Genomic DNA, 20,793 nt, shown 5'->3' with positions numbered 1-20,793 from the left:
GCATAAAAAAGTCCACGTATAGTAAGGCTTTTTTGTCAGATTAAAATAGTATAAGGAATATTTGACAGTGCTTAGTAAGGCATCTAAAAAAGTTCATGTATAGTAAGGCTTTTTTAGTGAAATCAAAATATAGTGAGGTAAGGAATTTTTGACCATGTTTAGTCAGACATTTTAAAAAGTCCTTGTATAGTAAGGCTTTTTTGTACGATAAAATAGTATGAAAAGGAATTTTTGACCATGTTTAGTAAGGCATAAAAAAAAGTCCACGTATAGTAAGGCTTTTTTGTCAGAGTAAAATAGTATAAGGAATTTTTGACAGTAAGGCATCTACAAAAGTCCATGTTTTCTTAGTGAAATCAAAATATAGTATGGAAAGGAATTTTTGACCATGTTTAGTAAGGCATAAAAAAAAGTCCATGTATAGTAAGGCTTTTTTTGTCAGATTAAAATAGTATAAGGAATTTTTGACAGTAAGGCATCTACAAAAGTCCATGCTTTTTTAGTGAAATCAAAATAGAGTGAGGTAAGGAATTTTTGACCATGTTTAGTCGACATTTTAAAAAGCCCATGTATAGTAAGTATTAATGTATAGTTAAGTAAGGTATCTAAAAAAAACATGTATAGTAAGGCCTTTGTTCTAAAATTAGTTCAGTATAGTATAGTTAAAAAAGGCATCTACAAAAATCTTACGTGGTCATTTCTTGAAGGCTTTTTTTGTCAAAATAAAATAATACAGTAAGGCATATTTTGACATTTTATTGAAAGTTTTTTACAAAATAACCATGTACTAAAGTAAAGCTTTTTTTTTAAAACATGTTAAGTAAGGTATCTAAAAAAAACATGTATAGTAAGGCCTTTGTTCTAAAATTAGTTTAGTATAGTATAGTATAGTATAGTATAGTATAGTATAGTAAAGTATAGTATAGTATAGTATCGTATAGTATAGTAAAGTATAGTATAGTATAGCATAGTATGCATGTTAAGTAAGGTATCTAAAAAAAACATGTATATTAAGGCCTTTGTTCTAAAATTAGTTAAGTATAGTATAGTGTAGTATAGTATAGTATAGTATAGTATAGTATAGCATAGTAAAGTATAGCATAGTATAGAATAGTATAAAAGCGGGAAAAAACTGCCTTGTATAGTAAGGCATTTCAGATGTTTCTTGTAGTATTTCTGGTCATTTATTAATATGTATTTATGTTTTTATTTGATCAAAATGAGCAGATACAAAAAGCAAACGTCATGCCCGGATGCATATGTGTATGCGGCCCAGCTGCCGGAGAGAGAAACAGCATGGCCGCGCAGCCGATGCTGATGCTGCCGCTGATGATGCAGCACATCGACGCCGGGCCCCGCCGCATCACGGCCGAGCTCTGCCATTGGCCGGCGAGGATGCAGCCGCGTCATCCTACGGGCGGCGCCGCCTCAACGTCTCAGAGGAAAGCGGCGAGTCGGCGCAAGCGGACGCACCATACAGACGAGCCAGTCACCGTCCGTCGGCGCAACGCACTGCACCATGAGGGAAATCGTGCACATCCAGGCCGGGCAATGTGGCAATCAGATCGGGGCCAAGGTACGAGATTTATTCTAACCATGCGGAAAGTTGTCCCATTCGGTCATAGAGAAAAAATTGCATGATTATATACATAACTAAATTTCGATTATAGATAGCAGATATTTCTAAAGGGCGTGGCTTTTGGAACTGGATCCAGAGTTGTCTCTTGCTCTTCTTCTCTGATAACATCTACGCTAGTGTATTCACTCAGGAAATGTTGTGGCTCCCCCAGTGGATTTGAATGGTTTTCCTGTTTGAAGTTTGCATGTCGCTGGCGGCAGGCGGAATTTTGTTGATAATTTGTCAATTTAAAAACCCACGCAAGTGGACTGACAAAGAGGTAAAAGAATAAAATTGAAACTACAGTAGTGGCTGCCGTTGCAGTAAGTAGCCACTAGATGGAGCTACGCTAAAGGGAATGTCAACAAAACGATTAGAATAAATTTCCTATTTTTAAAACAATCTATATTACTTGTGGGATAATAATAATAATAATAATAATAATAATAATTATTATTATTATTATAAACACATATTAATAAATGCATATTAATAATAATACATAAAATAAAAAAATGTTTATAATAGTCTATAAACATGTGGATGTTTTCAAACTATGAAAAGTGATTATTTTGGAGGTGCGATAATTCTGCGTTAAGCGAGCAATTTGCTACGTGAAATAAATTCAAAACAAAGCAACTTTAAGTTAATTTACAAATAAACATAATTGCGGGTGAATTCATTCAAGGAAAAACACGCTCGAGACAAAAACATGTTCAAGTTAAATAACGTGACGAATAAAATTAAAGATAATAATAAGGCTTTTGGGAGGGGACGGCGATGTGGAGTTTGGACAAAAGTATTGGGTCACTGCAGCTTGCTCAAAACTGTGGTCTTCCAGTTTTGGGAGGTGATAAGCGACGAGCACGGCATCGACCCGTCGGGCACTTACCAAGGTGACAGTGAGCTGCAGCTGGAGAGGATCAACGTGTACTACAATGAGGCGTCAGGTAATCAACAACAACAACAAAAAAAACAATATGATCATGCAGAACCTTCTGCGCCACAAATGATTGAGGACGGTGAACGGCAGCCCAAATATCTGTCCTCCTTTTTTTTTGTCTCCATCTCCATGTCGGCCTCCGCCCGCGTGTCCGTAGGGAGCACAGGTATCTGCACTCTCATCTCATCTCATCTCATCTCATCTTGCTGCAGTGAGGTTACCTCAGGTCACGTCTCGCTGGGCCTTCAAGCTCCTCACACTCATTTGCAACTCCTCCTAGGGGCTCAATTTCATCTTCATTATGTGATGATGTCACAAACGGATATTGATTTTGTTAACAAAAAGTCTTGGGGAAGTGATGGTAAAGGTAAAGTCTTTTTTTTTTTTTAAAGAAAAATACGTAATATAAATCCCAACAAGTCTAAACATAGCATTCGGATTAATATTGCAGTTGTGGAATGAGGAATTTTGCCACTTGCTGTCAACTGAAAATGACATCATAGTTGCTCAGGTAACCAATCACGGCTCATCTTTTTCCTGAGTTTGGTCATGTGGCATCAGCAAGCTGAGTCGTGATTGGTTTTTACCTCCGTTTTGTCATTTTTAGTCGACGACAAGTCATGAAATGGCTACCCGAGATTGATTTAAAAAAAAAAAAACACACAATGGAAACATGGAAATTGTATTTTTGGGAAAAAAAATGTATAATGCAATGTCATTTCATTCATTTTTCTCCAAGAAAAAAAATCTGGGAGAGAGATGTATGACTACAAAAAATATTTTCAGAAAAAGTAGCTAGAATATAATATATTTTTATATGTAAATAATGTACAATGTCTATTTTGAAGCAAAAAAAAAAAAAATATATATATATATATATATATATATATATATATATATATATATATATATATATATATAAACTGTGTTTTTCTTTTAATCCATCAAATAATTCCATCAGTTTCATCATAAAAGGCTGATAATTCATCCAAATGAAATAGAGCATTTTTCCAAACTTTTGACTGGTATATGTGATTTTTTTTTTTTTCGACACGTAAAAAGATGTGGCAATGTTCTGAGAACAAAGTCATTTTTCTTTGCAAAAAGTCGTAAAGTTGCTAGGAGAACAAAAAGCGGCTTACTGGCCGCTTGGGAGCACAGGGACTCAATTGTTGGAGCAAAGGCACGGCTTGAAAGGAAGACACATTTTTGGAAAGGTCCTCGCTCCAACCCACTGTGCCGACCTCAGCACTTTAAGAGGCCCAGTGGTCTGGAAGAAACCATGCAGTATGTCGCTCAGCAAAAAAGGCGCGTCGGGGACAAAATATTGAACCCGTCGGGGACGGACGGAGATGGAATGACATCATCCAGTTCCTGTCTCTTCTTTGTCATCCCAAAGGCAGCAAATTCGTCCCCCGGGCCATTCTGGTGGACCTGGAGCCCGGGACCATGGATTCGGTTCGCTCGGGCCCATTTGGCCAGCTGTTCAGGCCTGACAACTTTGTCTTTGGTGAGTGGAATTATGACGTCCCCCAGAGCCAAAGGCGGACACTAAGACACGCCGCATGCGCACAAACACGTTGACAGTTTGAGTGTCCCAAGAGCAGCCGCCACATTCCGCAGCGCGCGATCCTTGGCGGTATTGTGCGAGTTGTTAGCGTGGCGCTACGTGACACGCTGTCAGCTCTCCTGGTGGTCGTGAGGGAGGACTGCCAATACGCTGACAACTGTTGTGGAGCTAGCATGCTAACACCCAACATTTCACGACAGAATGCCCTTATTCTGCTCATTTTTGATATACACCATAAGATAAATAATAGTTTGGTATCAAATATTTAGACTATTTTGTTGTTTTGTTGTGGAGCTAGCATGCTAACATCAAACATTTCACGACAGAATGGACAAATTCTGCTTGTTTTTGTTATACAGTGTAAGATAAATAACAGTTTGGCATCAAATATTTAGACTACTGTATTATGTTGTGGAGCTAGCATGCTAACACCGAACATTTCAAGACAGAATGCCCTTATTCTGCACGTTTTTGTGATGCAGAAAAGGATAAATAATAGTTTGGTATCAAAAATTTAGACTATTTTGTTGTGGAGCTAGCATGCTAACACCAAACATTTCACGACAGACTGCCCATATTCTGTTTGTTTTTGTAATACAACATAAGATAAAAAAAAAGTTTATCATATATTTAGACTATTTTGTTGTGGAGCTAGCATGCTAACACCGAACATTTCACAACAGAATGCCCTTATTCTGCGCGTTTTTGTGATGCAGAAAAAGATAAATAATAGTTTGGTATCAAATATTTAGACTATTTTGTTGTTTAGTTGTGGAGCTAGCATGCTAACACCAAATATTTCACGACAGACTGCCCATATTCTGCTTGTTTTTGAAATACAATACAAGATAAAAAAAACAAAAACAAAACTTGCAGTTAATCGTTGGCTGTATGTGGCACTTAAAAAGGTTTGGACACCCCTGATGTGCCTCGCAGGTCAAAGCGGAGCAGGAAACAACTGGGCTAAAGGTCACTACACGGAAGGAGCCGAGCTGGTGGACGCGGTTCTGGACGTGGTGAGGAAGGAGTCGGAGAACTGCGACTGCCTGCAGGGCTTCCAGCTGACCCACTCGCTGGGCGGCGGAACCGGTTCGGGGATGGGCACCCTGCTGATCAGCAAGATCCGCGAGGAGTACCCCGACCGCATCATGAACACGTTCAGCGTCATGCCCTCGCCCAAAGTCTCCGACACGGTGGTGGAGCCGTACAACGCCACGCTGTCCGTGCACCAGCTGGTGGAGAACACCGACGAGACCTTCAGCATCGACAACGAGGCCCTCTACGACATCTGCTTCCGCACGCTGAAGCTCACCACGCCTACTTACGGAGATCTCAACCATCTGGTGTCGGCCACCATGAGCGGGGTCACCACCTGCCTGCGCTTCCCGGGCCAGCTTAACGCCGACCTACGTAAACTGGCCGTCAACATGGTGCCCTTCCCCCGCCTGCACTTCTTCATGCCGGGTTTCGCCCCGCTCACCAGCAGGGGGAGCCAGCAGTACCGAGCCCTATCGGTCCCTGAGCTCACGCAGCAGATGTTCGACGCCAAGAACATGATGGCGGCGTGCGACCCGCGCCACGGCCGCTACCTAACCGTGGCGGCCATCTTCCGCGGCCGCATGTCCATGAAGGAGGTGGACGAGCAGATGCTGAGCGTGCAGAACAAGAACAGCAGCTACTTCGTGGAGTGGATCCCCAGCAACGTGAAGACGGCCGTGTGCGACATCCCGCCGCGGGGCCTCAAGATGTCGGCCACCTTCATCGGCAACAGCACGGCCATCCAGGAGCTCTTCAGGAGGATCTCGGAGCAGTTCACCGCCATGTTCCGCAGGAAGGCCTTCCTGCACTGGTACACGGGCGAGGGCATGGACGAGATGGAGTTCACCGAGGCCGAGAGCAACATGAACGACCTGGTGTCCGAGTACCAGCAGTACCAAGACGCCACCGCCGACGAGATGGGGGAGTACGAGGAGGACGAGCTCGAGGACGACGACGACGGCCGCCATTGAGACGCCGCTGCCTCGGGAACTGGAAACCGACCGTAAAGTTACGAGAAAAAGAAGAGATGCTAATGTAGATCATCCGGTTAGTACGTGTGACTCATTCTCGACCCCGAAGCCGCCATTGTGATCGTCTGGTCAAAACCGAGTATCCATCATCCTCAAATAAAAGTCACATGCGAAATTAACAACGTCGTCTTTTTAAACACAACGCAAAATAACTTTTCAACTCATCGTCATTGTATTTGAATGGTACTGTGGCATAGGGGCCCGTCTCATTTTTACCGACACTAAGCGACTTCAAGGAGGGTGGCAGGAACCGCGCAACTTAAAAAACTACAAATGTGCTGACTGCTTTATGGCGTAGGTCGCGCCCCTCTTTCCCCATTGGTTACAACAGCAGCAGTCGATTGGAACGTCTACGCGGGATTACTGCGATCGTGACAGAAGGTCCAAAAACAATAGAAAAAAAACACTGCCATTTTACAATACAGTTAACTGAAAGTGCTGCACAAAAAATATTTCTAGGTGTAGAAAGCATCTTCATACAATTGCAATCAATTGTAATCAATTTGATTATTATTGACTGTCTATAAATTAAAATACCAAAACATAAATCACTGTCAAATGTGTGCCAAATCCTATTATACAAAATAATATTGTGATTATGAAGGAGTGTACTACTACTTTGAAACTAATGTGCTTTATCGGGAAGGGTGTAGATGAAAAAAAAAAAAACTACTTTTACTTTTAAAGTACTTTTACTTTTACTGGTAATGATTGAATCCCAATATGTTCAATGTGAAATAACCGCCAATACCGGAATAAATCCAAGTTCTATTTTTGCTTTTCGATCAGTCATGGTAATTTGGACATGAAACTGCGAGGAGCGACGGACGGCAAGTCACACCAGAAGGGAGCGTCGTGAAGCAATTAATCATTGACAAGCGTTCCAAAATTCTCCATCAGCGTTACAGGGAGGGGGTGGATATTTTTTTTTTAAACGCGGCCACACCCTATCTCGTCTGTCTGTCAGGCTGGAATGTCTCATTATGAAAACATCTGCATTGACATGACTGATGACCTCACACACACACACACACACACACACATCAGTGCAGCGGTGAGGCCTGAGAGGGGAAGAACACACAAGCGCTTTAAGCCTCAAATCTTTTTCAAGGAAAGGAGATTTAGAAAAAAAACTTTCACCAGAAACAATAGGATGGCAGATGACCAAACAGGACGAAAAGAACGTTTGTTTGAAATTTCGCTGGAAGCCGATAAAGTGGCTTGACGTCACTTCTGCTATTCACCATCGATTCGGTGTAGACCAGAAAGTGGGAGTGCGTGTTGGCGGGGCTCGTTGTTCAAGTTCAGTAAAACAAATGACGTCAACGCAAGTCGGGTTTCTGTGTGAGCAATTTGGACAACAGCTGATAACATGGCTGACATTACCAGAGATTGTTTTTGTTTTTTGGTAGTTGCTCCCTGTCTTAGTCCTGGTTTCAGCTTTCTTGCTGGTACGATTCAAGTAACCAATGAATGCAGAGCAAATTTGCATTCTTTCTCTGATTGGCTCTTGGCCAGGAAATGCAAGATAGAAGTTTCTTTTAACTAATTAAAGATTTTTTTTTTTAATATATTCAACCTCAGTAATGATTTGTTTCTGATTTAAAAAAAGCAAGGAACGTTTTGTTTTTATTTTATTTTTTGCTGAAGTGAAGAAGGTTCAATAAGAAACAGCTCCATTGTTTATTATGAGAATGAAAAAAATAACTGAAAAGAAATTCGGTTTGATTGTTATACACTGTGAGTTTGTAGTACTTGAAAGGAGGCTTCAGATTCAATTTAGTCGAAAATAACGAGTTCTTCTCTAACTGAACTATGAGAGGAACCTGATTCCGACTTTTTGACCCTGCTTTTGTTCAAAGCAAGGATGCGTGACCGGCCTGCTCTGAATAAGGAAGTAGTTGTTCTGTATTTGCACTTTGGCAAACAAAGACCCCAAAGACAACAAAATGCCGTCTAGTCAATTTTATTATGACAGACCTGGCCGTGTTTAATGCACTTGGGGCTATTTACATTCATAATGTTAGAACTTGTTTGAGACATCTGCGTATCAAAAGCATAGGGGAGAAATACACAGCATTTCCTGGAAAAACAACCAACTCCCCTCCCACACACACACAACACATACAAACAGGACGCAACTTTGAACAACACTTTTGTAAAACAAGACAGGAGTGCAAAAAAAAAGGTACTGCAGTAAATTCTTTAGTTTCATTGCAGGATTTAAAAAATAAAAGCGTTTTTTTTTGTTTTGTTTGCAAAAGTGCTTTCAACTTATTTCAGTAGCTCTATTTTACAACGCAAACCCAGTCACAGATTAGTTGCACTATAACTAAAGTTCAATACTTGCAAGGTCAGCTCCAGGCATGCCGAAAGTTAAAATATTACTATTTTTTTTTAACAGAATAACAGCAAATGTAATGAGCATTAAATTAGTATAAACCCTTGTGCACACACTTTGCAAACTATACACATTGCATTTTTTCTCTAATATTGTAAATGCTTTTAAAGGCGTAGTAATTAAAGTTACTTGTGTTTTTTTTTCCTTCAACCACTCAAATTGTTCAAAAAACTCAAATTGCATCACTTCTATTCATACATATGTCGGTTTAAATTATTAACACCCACAAAAAAGTGGAAAAATGATATGGTCTGTCTTTGTAGCCTGTGAAATGATGATGACACTTTAAGACGTAGCCATTAAATGGTTTCTACCGCCACCTACTGTCTTGAGGTGAAACGCAAGTCAACAAAGAATTTTGTTGGCCCATTCTAAGGCCCTTCCAAAGGCCCATTCTAATAATCAAAAACGGGAGACACGGACAGGTATGTCCAGCATAGTGTACAAAAATGAATACAGCGAATATGGAGTTTCCAGTGAACATGCCGATGGTAAACATTTACTTTAAGCTCTAGACGAAGATTCGATATTCCTCTCTGTAACCGACACCTTCTTCCGCTGCTGCACCACCACTTTCTGGCCGACTTGCGACTTAGGTGCGGCTTTCAGGACAAAGTCCTCCTTTGACCCTTTGGAATCTTGAGAAGCCAGTGAGAAACTCTTAGCCCTCACACTTTGACCCCTGATGTCCAATCCTTGCTCACTTGACCCCCGACCCGCCTGGACTAAGGCTACCTGCGCACCCCCGCTCGAAGATCCCTTCTCCACCACCAGGACTTGTCTAGATAAGGTTGCTTGCTGACTAGACCCCTTACCGGTCTGGACGAGGGCCACCTGTGCACCGTGTGCCCCACCCGTGGACCCGTTCTCCACCACTACTACCTGTCTTGGTAAGGTTCCTTGCGCCACCTGCCCTACTTGGCCATCCACAAGGACCATGCCTTGAGATCCTTGGAGACCACCAACTTGAACCAAGCCTTGGGTGACCCCAACCTGGGACACTCCCTGTTGATTGACTTGGACCAGGCCTTGTGTCAGCCCAACCTGCCCTACTCCCTGCTGGGCGCCTCCGGCAACAAGCACCATTTGGGACTGGGGCTCGACAACATACATGGGCGCGGTGGCGTAGTACAAGGCGGGTTGTTGCACGAGCAGAGTCTGACTGGGAATCACCACGCTGTCTTGAACGTGAACCTTTGAGAGGGTGGAGGATCCCTCTTGGACAATTGTGGATGTTCCAGACGTTACCTTGGAGGTGTTGAGAGTGTCCACATGGACGCGATCCCTGTCTCGAATTTCAGTATGGGTCTGGATGTGAGTGGAGGGCCTGATGGGAGACGCCGGTCTTGGTGGCTGGATACACGGACCAGCATCCACTTGAGTAGACCCCCTGCAAATCTCTGCCAAAGTTTTGAACTTAGGGTCCAGGTCATCGAGGAATGAGAGGTCGTTGTCGTTCTCGTGGAGACTGCAGCAGCCTACGGATCCTGACAGAGACTCCCCGCCTTCGTAGTCATAGACTAGTAAGCCATCCTTCTCCTGGGACTGCTGGGCAGCATGGTTGGATTTCTGCAAGAAAACAGAACGGTCATTTATTGAATTGTGGTCATCTTGAAGACTGAGTATTCCAGGGAGAAAGCCCGGCGTTCATCTCCGAAAAGAAACAAGGTGATACCTGGTGAAAAAAGCTTTGAGAATGAGTATTGTGATTTCAAGAGGGTCTTCCCACTTGTGTGTGTCACAACCATCAGTGTCTGGTTACATTTTGTCAAAACCTCAATCAGGCCCTCGGAGGAAAAAGTTTCTCTATGCGTTTTGCAGTTCCTGGGGTTGAATGGTACTCACGCTGGTATAGTATTCCTCCAGGAAATGATCAGATACAGCCAAGTCGTCAAAGGCCCCGCCTCCGTACTGGGAAAAGTGACCTTGTCCCATCATCGTCCCACCTTCCATGCCGGTCATTCTTCCGTGGCCAGAAAACCGGTTGTACTCATTGTACAGATGTAAGTTGTCTGTTGTTAAGATGCCGTTTTCGTTGAAGCCTGCTCCACCCCCATCAACCAGTCCGCCGAGGTAGCCCTTTCCTCCCAAGGTGTTTATGTCCCTGGAAATAGTCACCTGTCCACCATCTGGTGTGTGAAGGAGAGGAACCTCCTATGGGATAAAAGCCCAAAAGCCATCAGACATGAATCTTTTATCGCTACGGAATAACCAAAAAAATCCAAGTACCCTATCTTCTCCTTGGCACTCAGTGTGGTAGGAGATCAGCTGCTGCTTGGTATCAAACGGAATGGCTTTGAAATCTGCCGCAGTTCCTCCACACAGGCAGAATAACAGCAGAAGTGGCACCACTACGGAAACACAACACCAATTCAGAAGATTCATTCCTTCAGGTTGGAAGTATAATGTTATCAAAATCTTGGTGAATCACGGTTTGCGGATTCTAGATTACAATTAGAGGTTGATTTTTGGGATGGGTTGCCAGCATCAAAGCATGTAGAGTCATTTATCTTTATCACGCCAGCCTATATGGAGCACCCGAACGCTGCTCGCTAATTTATGCTAGCAACAGATGCTGTTACGCCACGACACCTACTTCAAAATAAAAAACAAACAAACAAGACATTCATCTCCATATATTTTTGGGTAAACTGGTTCATTTTATTTGGGCTTCTCACCGCGTTTCTGGCTTGACATTATTTATGACGTGTATGCTAATAAGCAGGTGTAATGCAAAAAATGTCTAGAGCATTTTTTGCCCGAGGTCCTCAAATTAATCAAAGACTCGTTATATTATATTATATTATATTATATTATATTATATTATATTATATTATATTATATTATATTATATTATATTATATTAATTTTCTACTTGTGGGAGAAAAGTGACGTTTATAACACCTGAGTAATATTCTCCTGGATAAAGTCAAACTTTGACCTTTACAGCAAGTAATAGATTGCCCATACGAGTAATAAAGATTAATGTCAGTGTGAATTAAACCAACAGAACAAGAAAAACAAACATGTAATTTCATTTTTTCAAGGGAAGAGTTCACTTCCAAGGTAAAAATAAAAAAGGTAAAGGTAAACACTTACAGAGCAACAACAGCAGTCCCAACAGCAAAAGTAGAATTCCCGCAACACCGAAATCTGAACGCCTTTCGATGTGGGCCAAACACGTCTTAGTATTTTCTTCACAGGTGCACACAACCACATCCAGCATCTGAATGTCAGCGCATGACTCTCCTTGCTGGTCCTTGATCTCAACAACCACTTTGTACATGCCCGGCCACAAGTGCTCTTGATCTCGCAGGATTGCTGTGGTCCCTGAAGACAAAGGCAGTGGATGCATTTGAAAATGGGCAAAACAGGGGATCACATAATTGTATCGCAAGTGAGCGAAGACAAGAGGATTGCCGATAAAGTTAAAATCGTAGACGAGGGACATGAGGGAACTTAAGCTAAGGTTAGCATGTGTGTTCAGCGGTGTTGAGACATGTCGTATGAGCATTTAAGGTAAAGTGTCAATAGTAGAGCTCTGACAGTAACGATTATTTAAACAGTCGATTAATCTGTCGATTAATCGGATGTCAAAAACATATTTGAATTTTCATGAAAGGATTCATCGACTATCACCAACGATGAATTGGATCTGATTGTCAAAAAAACGTTTCTAAGAAGGTAGCAGAAAAGCGTGTACTCCGTCTTACCGTTGAGATGTTCCACTGACCACTTCCCTTGGCTCTTTGTCGAAATCACGTTATACTCAAACGGGGACGAATTGGGAAAGGCGTCCTCGTCCACAGCTGTGACGTAGATGACATTTTCTCCGTAGCACATGGTGTGACTTGTGGTCGTCAATCTAGGACAGTGATCGTTGAAGTCCTCCACTTGAATGGCGATGGTCCCCGTGGCGGTCTTTGAGGAAACTTCTAGAACGTAAAGCATTTGCTCCATTCAAATCATTTAACATCCGTCCCACTTGACCTTGAAAGAGGGAAAATAACAATAACGTATTTGTACAGAACTTACCCTCACTGATGCATATGATTTGTGCGTAGTACGTTCCATTGATCAAAAACTTGGACTCTCGATCCGGCAGTTTATTCAGCCTTATTTCGGCGGTTTTCTCGTGAACGATTAGCCAGTTGTCGTCATCGCGGTATTTGACATACCTGAAGGAATGAGAAGACGTTTTGTCTCCAATGTTAGCTAGACGCAGTACCGCTAGCGGTGCGTCGGGACAAGCCGGACCTGACGTTGGTGGCAATCTGGTGCGTGTCGCTGTCGATGGCGGCGTAGGTGGTGATGACCGAGTTGATGGAGATGGACGTGTGATCCTCGGACAGGGTCACCACTTTGACGGACGGCTGGAAGCGGGGACCCTCCTTCTGATTGATCACGTTGATCTTCACCGAGTACGACTTTGAGATTATGGAGGTGGAGCTGGAAGAGCTTCCGAAATCATACGGGGCCTTGTTAGAAACAACCACCGCCAAGTTGAGAGACCTTATCTCCTCATAGTCCAGCTCCTGCAAAGGCAAAGCGCGACCTCTTATCGCGGGCGTTCTTTTATTTACGTTATTTTACAAACTGCTTACCTTTTGGATCCTTATTATCCCCTGGTTGGTTTTAGCATCCGTCGTTATGCTAAAATAGCCTCCTTCGTTCCCAGAGATGATTTGAAAGACCGCCAGCCAGTTGTCCGAAAACTTCAGGTCCAAGTCGACGGCTTGGATCCTCAGCACTTCCACGTTGATGGTGTTCTCCTCCACGCTGCCTTCATACTGCACACAAAGGAGCTCAAGTGCGCCGAAGGGATCCTTTAAAAACTAGTCATTTTGTCTGACGTACCCATTCTTTTTCCAGCGTGGGGACGTTGTCGTTTATATCCAGGATTTTTATCTCGATTTCGCCGAATCCAACATTCCCCCCAGCTTGTCCATTCAAATCGGCAGCTTTGACAACCACCTTGTATGAATCCTTTGTCTGAAAGAATAGAGAACATTCATGAATAACCCTACTATAACCTTGAAAGCTCTTAAACTTTTATTCTCGGTCCGTTGCCAAGTTCAGTCTTCAAGAGGAACAATCCAGCCTGTTTTTGAGTTTTCCCCTCGACCAAAATATCTTATTCAAATAATCAGTTGATCAGCAAGGTTTGCAGAAGCAAACCCTGATTTAAAAGAGGGTTGTCGGTTGGTTAAAAAGCGGTCTTGAGACCCGGACCGGTCTTGAGAACTACAACACTATCAAGAACCACTCTCCTCATACGTAAAAGAAAAACCAATTTAACACCCGCATGAGCTAACAATCGGCAATGGAGGCAAGTAAATAAACCCAATGGGAACCCAGGACCTTTCGGGGGACCGTCCATGTCGGACGATTGGGTTGAGAGAAAGACACAGAAATGCGGGAAAGAGTGCGGATGAAGAAAGGGACGCATTAGCTTCGATGAGCTGATTTCATTCGAAACGTTGGTAATACGAGAAACAAAGTCAGCCCAAAAGCCATTGGCGATTTTCCGCCGTCGGCGTCTCACCTCCCTGTCCAGGGTGTTTCTCAGAACCGAGACATCTCCGGTCTTGGAGTTGACCACAAACATGCCGGCGGTACTTTTGGTCTCCACGATGCTGTAAAACATCTGGGAGTTGATGGTCCCCTCTTGATCCGCGTCGGTGGCGATCACACTCATGACAATTGTGCCTGCCGACCGACAGATCCTCCGTTAATAAAACAACCGACGGAAGGTTGCAAGCACTTGGAGGGGACGTCGTCTGATACCTGCGGCGCATGATTCCTTGACGGATCCCACCTGGCCTACTTTAATGACAGGTGTATTGTCATTTTCATCAATGACAGTAATTCTGATGTCAACGTCCTTCTCGGCACGAGTCCCGTCTTCGTATTTCGCCACTCCTTTTAGCTACAAAAAAACAAAACGAAAAAACCTTCGAATTTACAACGTGTCGGTTTTGGCTTTCAAATAAACGTAGGCGTGAGCCACCTTACGTCATAAAAGGCAAACTGTTCTCGGTCCAAAACTCTATAGGCTCTCAAAAATCCAGTTCTTTGGTCCACCCCGAAAACACCGATGGGAGGCTCGTTAGCGCCGGGCCCTCTGAGCGAATACAGTATCGTTGTTAAGTTCTCTTTATCGGAGCGGATCTGGAACACACACAAAAGAATTTTACGATGAGCTCACTATTCTCAATTATATGGTGAAATGTCAGCCGGGCGCGACATAAAACGGCTCCATTTTGGCGCACGACTTAAAAGTAGCATGCTAAGTCGTGCTAATGTGAAAATGTGTCGAGGCTGGTCCAGTTTGTCACTCAAATATAGGTTAACATGAATATTAACACACCAGTTAAACTTTCCATCGTGTGAGGCAATGTGACATAAACACACACTAATATATATATATATATATATATATATATATATATATATATATATATATATATATATATATATATATATATATATATATATATATATATATATATATATGAGGATATACAGGAGTATACAGACATTCAATATTTATATTGATATTATTACCCACTATTTGTATTTATATATTTTTTCAAGTGTTTGGCTAAAAGAGCGTCTTAAAATGGCAGGTGAATAAGTAATTATTGTATTGAATACGAGGTACTTAGTTCCGAAAGTAATCAATTATTTTATGACTTCAAACGATCAAAACCGCTAAAGTAATTTATTGATTACTTGGCACAGAAGTATTCTGGTAATTAATGACTTTATTGATCAAATCCTAAACTGAGTCATTCCTCTAGGTAATAACTATTAAAATAACGGATTACTGATTGCTTTAAGTGATAAGGACCAAAGAAAACTATTACTTTAGGGACTAAAATACACAAAGTAATTCAATACTTACCGAAAGTAATTGATATCTTAATACTTGATTCAGTACCAACTTATTTTCGACACTCATGTAGCCACAAAAAAAGTGCTTTTGCATATTTGCAATGTTATTAAAAACACACGTGTAGGGGAAGAAAAAACAAAACATACTCTGCCAATGTTTATGCCTGAGTAGTCATGGTTCTCCTTCAGCTGCCTGGGATGACGGATCCAATCCCTTTTCTGCCTGTGCAGGATATTTCCTTCTGCCCGCACAGAAACAAACTGCAGGTATGCACAGGGAAAGGAGAAGGGATGGGGGTGGGAAGAAACACACATCATGAGAAGTGTGTCACAAATGTACAAAAGTGCGGCGCTTCTCAAGATCATAATGGTGTAGGTATTGACAGGTGAGGTAATAACCAATTATTCTCTATATTTTCAAGAAAATAACCATAAAACGAGACACAATAATATAAACAACCACAAATGATAATTTGTTAATGTTGCACTCATGATGAAATAAGATTATTTGATTTTGAATCATTCATGTCAACATGACTCAATATTTGGATATTTAAAACAAAAAACAATGAAGTAGGTGTCAAGATCCATTAAAAAAATACATTTCAGGTTTTAAAGTTAATAACTTATTACATTAAAAATTAGCATTCTAATTGCAGATTGTATACACTCACTTAAAACAATATAACCATACTGTATAAAATGAGAAATACTAATATACTGAACATCTGCACACATGCATACAAATATTATTTTATTTTTTTGTCAACAGACTTTGTTTCAATCCTTGAAACAAAAAACAACACAGTCACATTCTGAATACAACATTCTATTGTCATAAATTTCAATGTGAACGTTTTTTTACTGTACATTTCACTCTCTAATAACTCACTAATTACATATTCTGATTCCCCATTTTAGCCCATAAAATTAAAAATATACATTCACTATGATTACAAGAATTTTAAGAACTGATCACCATTTACGGCTCTCCTTTCGCTATATTAAAAATACGTAAGTAATCCTTAAATTCATGTTTGAAAACTACGTAAAAACTATACCTTTTAATGTGCTATTGCTTTAAAAAATATATCAATCTGAGCCATAATCCAGTTGCGAGTATGACGTTGTGCTGTTCTAATGCTGTAATCTATACTGTAGATTTATTAAAATTATCTTTACTTTATTCCGGTTCAACTTTTTCCCTTGAGTCTGCACAGGAAATAATCCGCGTCTAGTACAAAAAAATCACAACATGCCATTTAAAAAAACTCTGAATTTGTCTGACGTCGACGCGAAAGTGAACGCGTTCACTTTCCTCGCGGCCCAAACGGGATAAATTCCACTCTGATTTTTGGCTGGCTTGTCCTGACACGCAAACCGTAAACCCCGCACGCACTCTCGCCCCACCTGCGAGGCGAGTCCGTTACTCGCAAGTGAAACAACTTTGAACCTCTCCACGCTCACCGTAAAGCAGCAAAGCAGACCGAAAAGCGCGCATCTCAACAGCCGAGGCATCGCCGTGATGGGAATGGAACGGGTCCGCTTGATAATCCGCGAAATTCGGGGCCGTTTTTTCCCGTCTATTGTTGCTGGCAAACTTTGACCCTTCGCGGGGCGAGGAGGAAGAACATGTAGAGCAACGGGCTGGTCCCTCCCTCCCTCCTTCCCTCCTGCGCCTGGCTGGGCTGCTGATAACCGGAGGGAGGAGGTGGAGAAAGGAGGTGCACCGCTGGTCATTCGCTTGGTGGGAATCCGACCGACGACTGCCCCGTTGAAACGCCCCTTTAGTTGGATCACTGGTTCGCAACCTTTTTTACCCCCTGGGAAATATGTCAAGTACCCCTTAACCAGCGTTTTGGGGTTAAAAAAAAAAAAATCAACATAAAGTGTCATCTTTTGAATCATGGAACTGTTAACAAAAAGAAATAACTCGATTATTAATAAATATTCGTCCACAAAAAAATCATCAATATAAAGTGTCGGGCCTGTTATCAAAAAGAAATCATTATGGATTAATATTTGTCCACAGAAAAATAATGGATCGCAAAAATAGATGAATACATATTTGTCCCCAAAAATAAGTGTCAGACCTGTTCTCAAAAAGAAATATTTGTGAATACATATTTGTCCACGGATGAATATCCAACTTAAAGCGTCATCTTTTGGATCATAGTAAAGATGTGTTCACAAAAATAAATCATTAACTTGACAGGTAACGAGAGGTGGCACGTGACAAGTTGGATCAAACCATTCTAGTATGGGGGTGGGGGAATCTGAATTGAATAACTAAAAAAAAACTGCTCCTTTTTTGGAGACGGTAATGAGGTAAATAAGGATTTTTTTTTTTTTTTACAGCATTACAAGCCATATCAAAATGTATTTACTTCATGTGTCACAGGCCAAAAAATGGCCCCCAGGATGTATTTTTTTTACCAATTTTCATGAGTAATTATTATAATAAAATGTTACATTTTTGTTGTGTTTTTTTTTTTTTTTTTAGCTTGGAGCCACGTGCAAGCCCATCCTTCCCGTTCCCAAATAGAATTTATTTATTCATGTAATTCCTTCCTTGCACACTTGGTATTGCAACATTATGCGTCGGCAGTTTTGCGTACTGTCCACGCCGCCGACGTCAGACCAAGTGACTCATTTTCAAGGTTAGCGAAGCGTCTCGCAACAGCGTGAATACGAACCTTTCACACAATGGGAGGATTTTTATCATGTACTTGTCAGAGCCGTTTTAATCAGCAAAACCATCTGTTCTCCACCTTTGTATTACCCCACCTCTAAATGATGCATTCAATTCAGCGTGTGTGTATCCCAGAAACACACAGACAACATTTCCCTGTAAAAAAAAAATAAAAAATAAAGTGTAATTATACCAGATAACATCCTGTGCCACGCCTTTGCCTTGGACAACATTGTCAGCCAATGCCAGGCTCCTCTCTTATCTGTTCCCGCTCGCCCCCACCCCACCCCGGCTTGCATTAAACAAACACACACTGGAAAAGTCAGTGAAGGCCACGCGGTGCCAAAGGTGTGCTCTAAGGGAATGTCACAGGTATGGGGCAACTTTGACGCCAGTGTGAGAACACATCCGTCTTAAGGCTGACCAATGTATTTAAATAGTACTCTGTATATGTTTCAATATGGAGTTTGTGTTTTTTTTTCTGTCAAAATTCATCCGTATTTTTCCGCTAGTCCGAATTAGGGTGCGCTGGAATGAATTTACAGCCGGCATTAGTAATTGTGAAAAAGGTGAAAACGTTCATGTGTGCATCATACCTGCAAGTTTAGGAATAAAAATGTCAAAGAGGTTTTCAAATGAAATCTAATTACTTTTTATGCCATAAAAGTGTATTTTTCTTTTCAAATAAAAAGCAAATGACTGTAATTCCAGATGCATAAGACACTTTTTACCCCCCCAAAACGAAGGCCAAAAGTATGGGTGCGTCCTATAAATGATAAAATAAAAATTAGATGTTTTTTTTTTAATTCAACACCAATCAAAAAAGATTAATCTGTCAACCACATAAGCCAAATATTGAGGCACAAATGTGCATTTTTATATATTTTATATCCATACTCACTTATAATAATTACAGTACCAAACTCAAGGCGGCAGTTTCACGTCATAGCAGAACTACAACACCTTCCTGCTTCAGTGTCAATGAATCATGGGAAATAAAGTCAACTGATTGCCAGTTTTATGATCACGATTTTGCAGGGGGAAAAAACGCTCGCATTCAACAGCTGACGTTTCTAAACTAAAAAAATCGAGAACTGTATTCACTAGCAGTCGGCTGGAGATGCGTTTAACTATCACACACAGAGTAGGATATCTCAATATTCAATAGATTATTTCTTTAGTGCGCAGTCAGTAATGAGTTTCATCCAAAACTCTCATTATCATAATATTTGCGGGGGTGTGTTTGTCAAGCAACGTGTCTCGCCGGAAACACTAGCAAAGCGCACGTGGCGTGCCCGTCGGGAGTCGCCACTTTGCCACACACACACTCCCAGACAAGAGCGGTTACATAAGGTGCACCTCCTAAGTTGACAGTCCATTCAGGCACACCAGTATAATCTTGTGACATTGATACGACCTTTGCAATGAGATTAAATGTACGACGGCTCCGAGGGAGCGTTAACTCTGGACACGTGTCCATTGTGTTTATGTTTATAAAATACAAATTAAACGCTGGTACTGTTCATTTGTTATGGTTTCCAGGCAGCTTTTTTTTTTTTCAACTAGTTTATATGTGTAAAATGTTAAGCGATATTAGTGTCAAACATTTGTGTGATAAGCAGTCATGCTAGTTTACGTGTCGAGGTAGCGTTTGTATTGGTAGGAATATAAATAAAGCAGCAAAATCCACCATTTTTATTCATCTTAGTCGGCGGCCATTTTGCCATTTGCTGTCCACAGGTCATCTGGGATCAGGAAATGTCCAATCATGTCAAAGCTGTTTACTGAGTTTGTGCATGTCATGTAAGCAAACTGAGCCATGATTGGCTGTTATCTGAGCAACTGTGATGTCATTTCCAGGTGACAGAAAACAGCAAAATGGCCACCCAATTTTACTGTCTAACTCACATTTAAAACTAAAAATTAATCCAAATATAAATTTTAGACTAGTGGGGCTGAAAAGAAAATATCGTAAAAATATTTTTAGGCGTCGATTTCCCCTTTAAAAATGAAACGTTATGACGTCACAAGAATGAAATCACGTTTTAATAGAAAAAAAGGCAATGAAATAAACCTTCTGTGACCAATAACAATAATTCATGAAATAAGTTATGCTTTTTAATGTAATATTTTATGTATAGCAATATTGATATTTAAACAAATGTGAGTATATATATATATATATATATATATATATATATATATATATATATATATATATATATATAAAGAGAATAGTGCCAAAAAAATATTTGAGAGAAGGCATTGCATTTTTTAAACATGTCATATTATGTAAAGCCAATTTTTTACAAGTAATTTTGTTTTAAGAATGTAATACTATACATGCGTTTTAGAAAAAATGGTTACTATATAAATACATCGTTGCTATAAAAGTATGTTTTTATATGACTAGAAAAAAAGAGAAATATCACCAAAAATGACTTTAATAAAAGAAAATGTTGAATTTGTAGTAAATGATCACCCCTAGAATGTAAACATATTTTTCTATTGTATGAACTTTGTGCCCTCAGGAGGTCAGGATGCAATTGTTTACAAATGATCGCAAAGACGTTTTCGTACAAATTTCTGACATAATTTTTCCG

General features: G+C 40.9%; 2 protein-coding genes across 2 annotated transcripts; one reads left to right on the top strand and one right to left on the bottom strand.

Annotated features, from left to right (window-relative positions):
- Nucleotides 1–1,425: 1,425 nt before the first annotated feature.
- On the top strand, nt 1,426–6,322 carry LOC148414400 (tubulin beta-2A chain). Its single transcript, XM_088429651.1, has 4 exons — nt 1,426–1,576; nt 2,460–2,568; nt 3,961–4,071; nt 5,068–6,322. The coding sequence occupies exons 1-4, from the start codon at nt 1,520–1,522 to the stop codon at nt 6,138–6,140; spliced, it is 1,350 nt and encodes a 449-aa protein (XP_088285777.1). The 5' UTR covers nt 1,426–1,519; the 3' UTR covers nt 6,141–6,322.
- A 1,828-nt stretch (nt 6,323–8,150) lies between these two features.
- On the bottom strand, nt 8,151–17,176 carry dsg2l (desmoglein 2 like). Its single transcript, XM_088428792.1, has 14 exons — nt 16,966–17,176; nt 15,646–15,759; nt 14,617–14,772; nt 14,389–14,530; nt 14,147–14,310; nt 13,459–13,593; nt 13,206–13,391; nt 12,859–13,136; nt 12,637–12,779; nt 12,315–12,536; nt 11,701–11,931; nt 10,831–10,952; nt 10,447–10,755; nt 8,151–10,170 (listed from the first exon to the last, which is right to left on the bottom strand). Exons 1-14 carry the CDS (start codon nt 17,014–17,016, stop codon nt 9,106–9,108), a joined length of 3,318 nt encoding a protein of 1,105 aa, XP_088284918.1. The 5' UTR covers nt 17,017–17,176; the 3' UTR covers nt 8,151–9,105.
- Nucleotides 17,177–20,793: the final 3,617 nt, after the last annotated feature.

The sequence above is a fragment of the Hippichthys cyanospilos genome, chromosome 12, assembly GCF_059441005.1.
Source record: "Hippichthys cyanospilos isolate Australia breed blue-spotted pipefish chromosome 12, RoL_Hcya_1.0, whole genome shotgun sequence".
NCBI classification, from domain to species: domain Eukaryota; kingdom Metazoa; phylum Chordata; class Actinopteri; order Syngnathiformes; family Syngnathidae; genus Hippichthys; species Hippichthys cyanospilos.
Note: the sequence above shows the minus strand (reverse complement) of the source record. Positions and strands in the feature narration are given on the sequence as shown.

Coding starts and splice junctions, on each gene's coding strand:
- dsg2l (XM_088428792.1), bottom strand. CDS start 17,016: ATGCCTCGGCTGTTGAGATGCGCGCTTTTCGGTCTGCTTTGCTGCTTT. Junction 14,773..15,645: donor CAGGCATAAACATTGGCAGA/GTATGTTTTGTT, acceptor TGTGTGTTCCAG/ATCCGCTCCGATAAAGAGAA. Junction 13,137..13,205: donor GGATAATAAGGATCCAAAAG/GTAAGCAGTTTG, acceptor TTGCCTTTGCAG/GAGCTGGACTATGAGGAGAT.
- LOC148414400 (XM_088429651.1), top strand. CDS start 1,520: ATGAGGGAAATCGTGCACATCCAGGCCGGGCAATGTGGCAATCAGATC. Junction 1,577..2,459: donor GCAATCAGATCGGGGCCAAG/GTACGAGATTTA, acceptor GTGGTCTTCCAG/TTTTGGGAGGTGATAAGCGA. Junction 2,569..3,960: donor GTACTACAATGAGGCGTCAG/GTAATCAACAAC, acceptor GTCATCCCAAAG/GCAGCAAATTCGTCCCCCGG.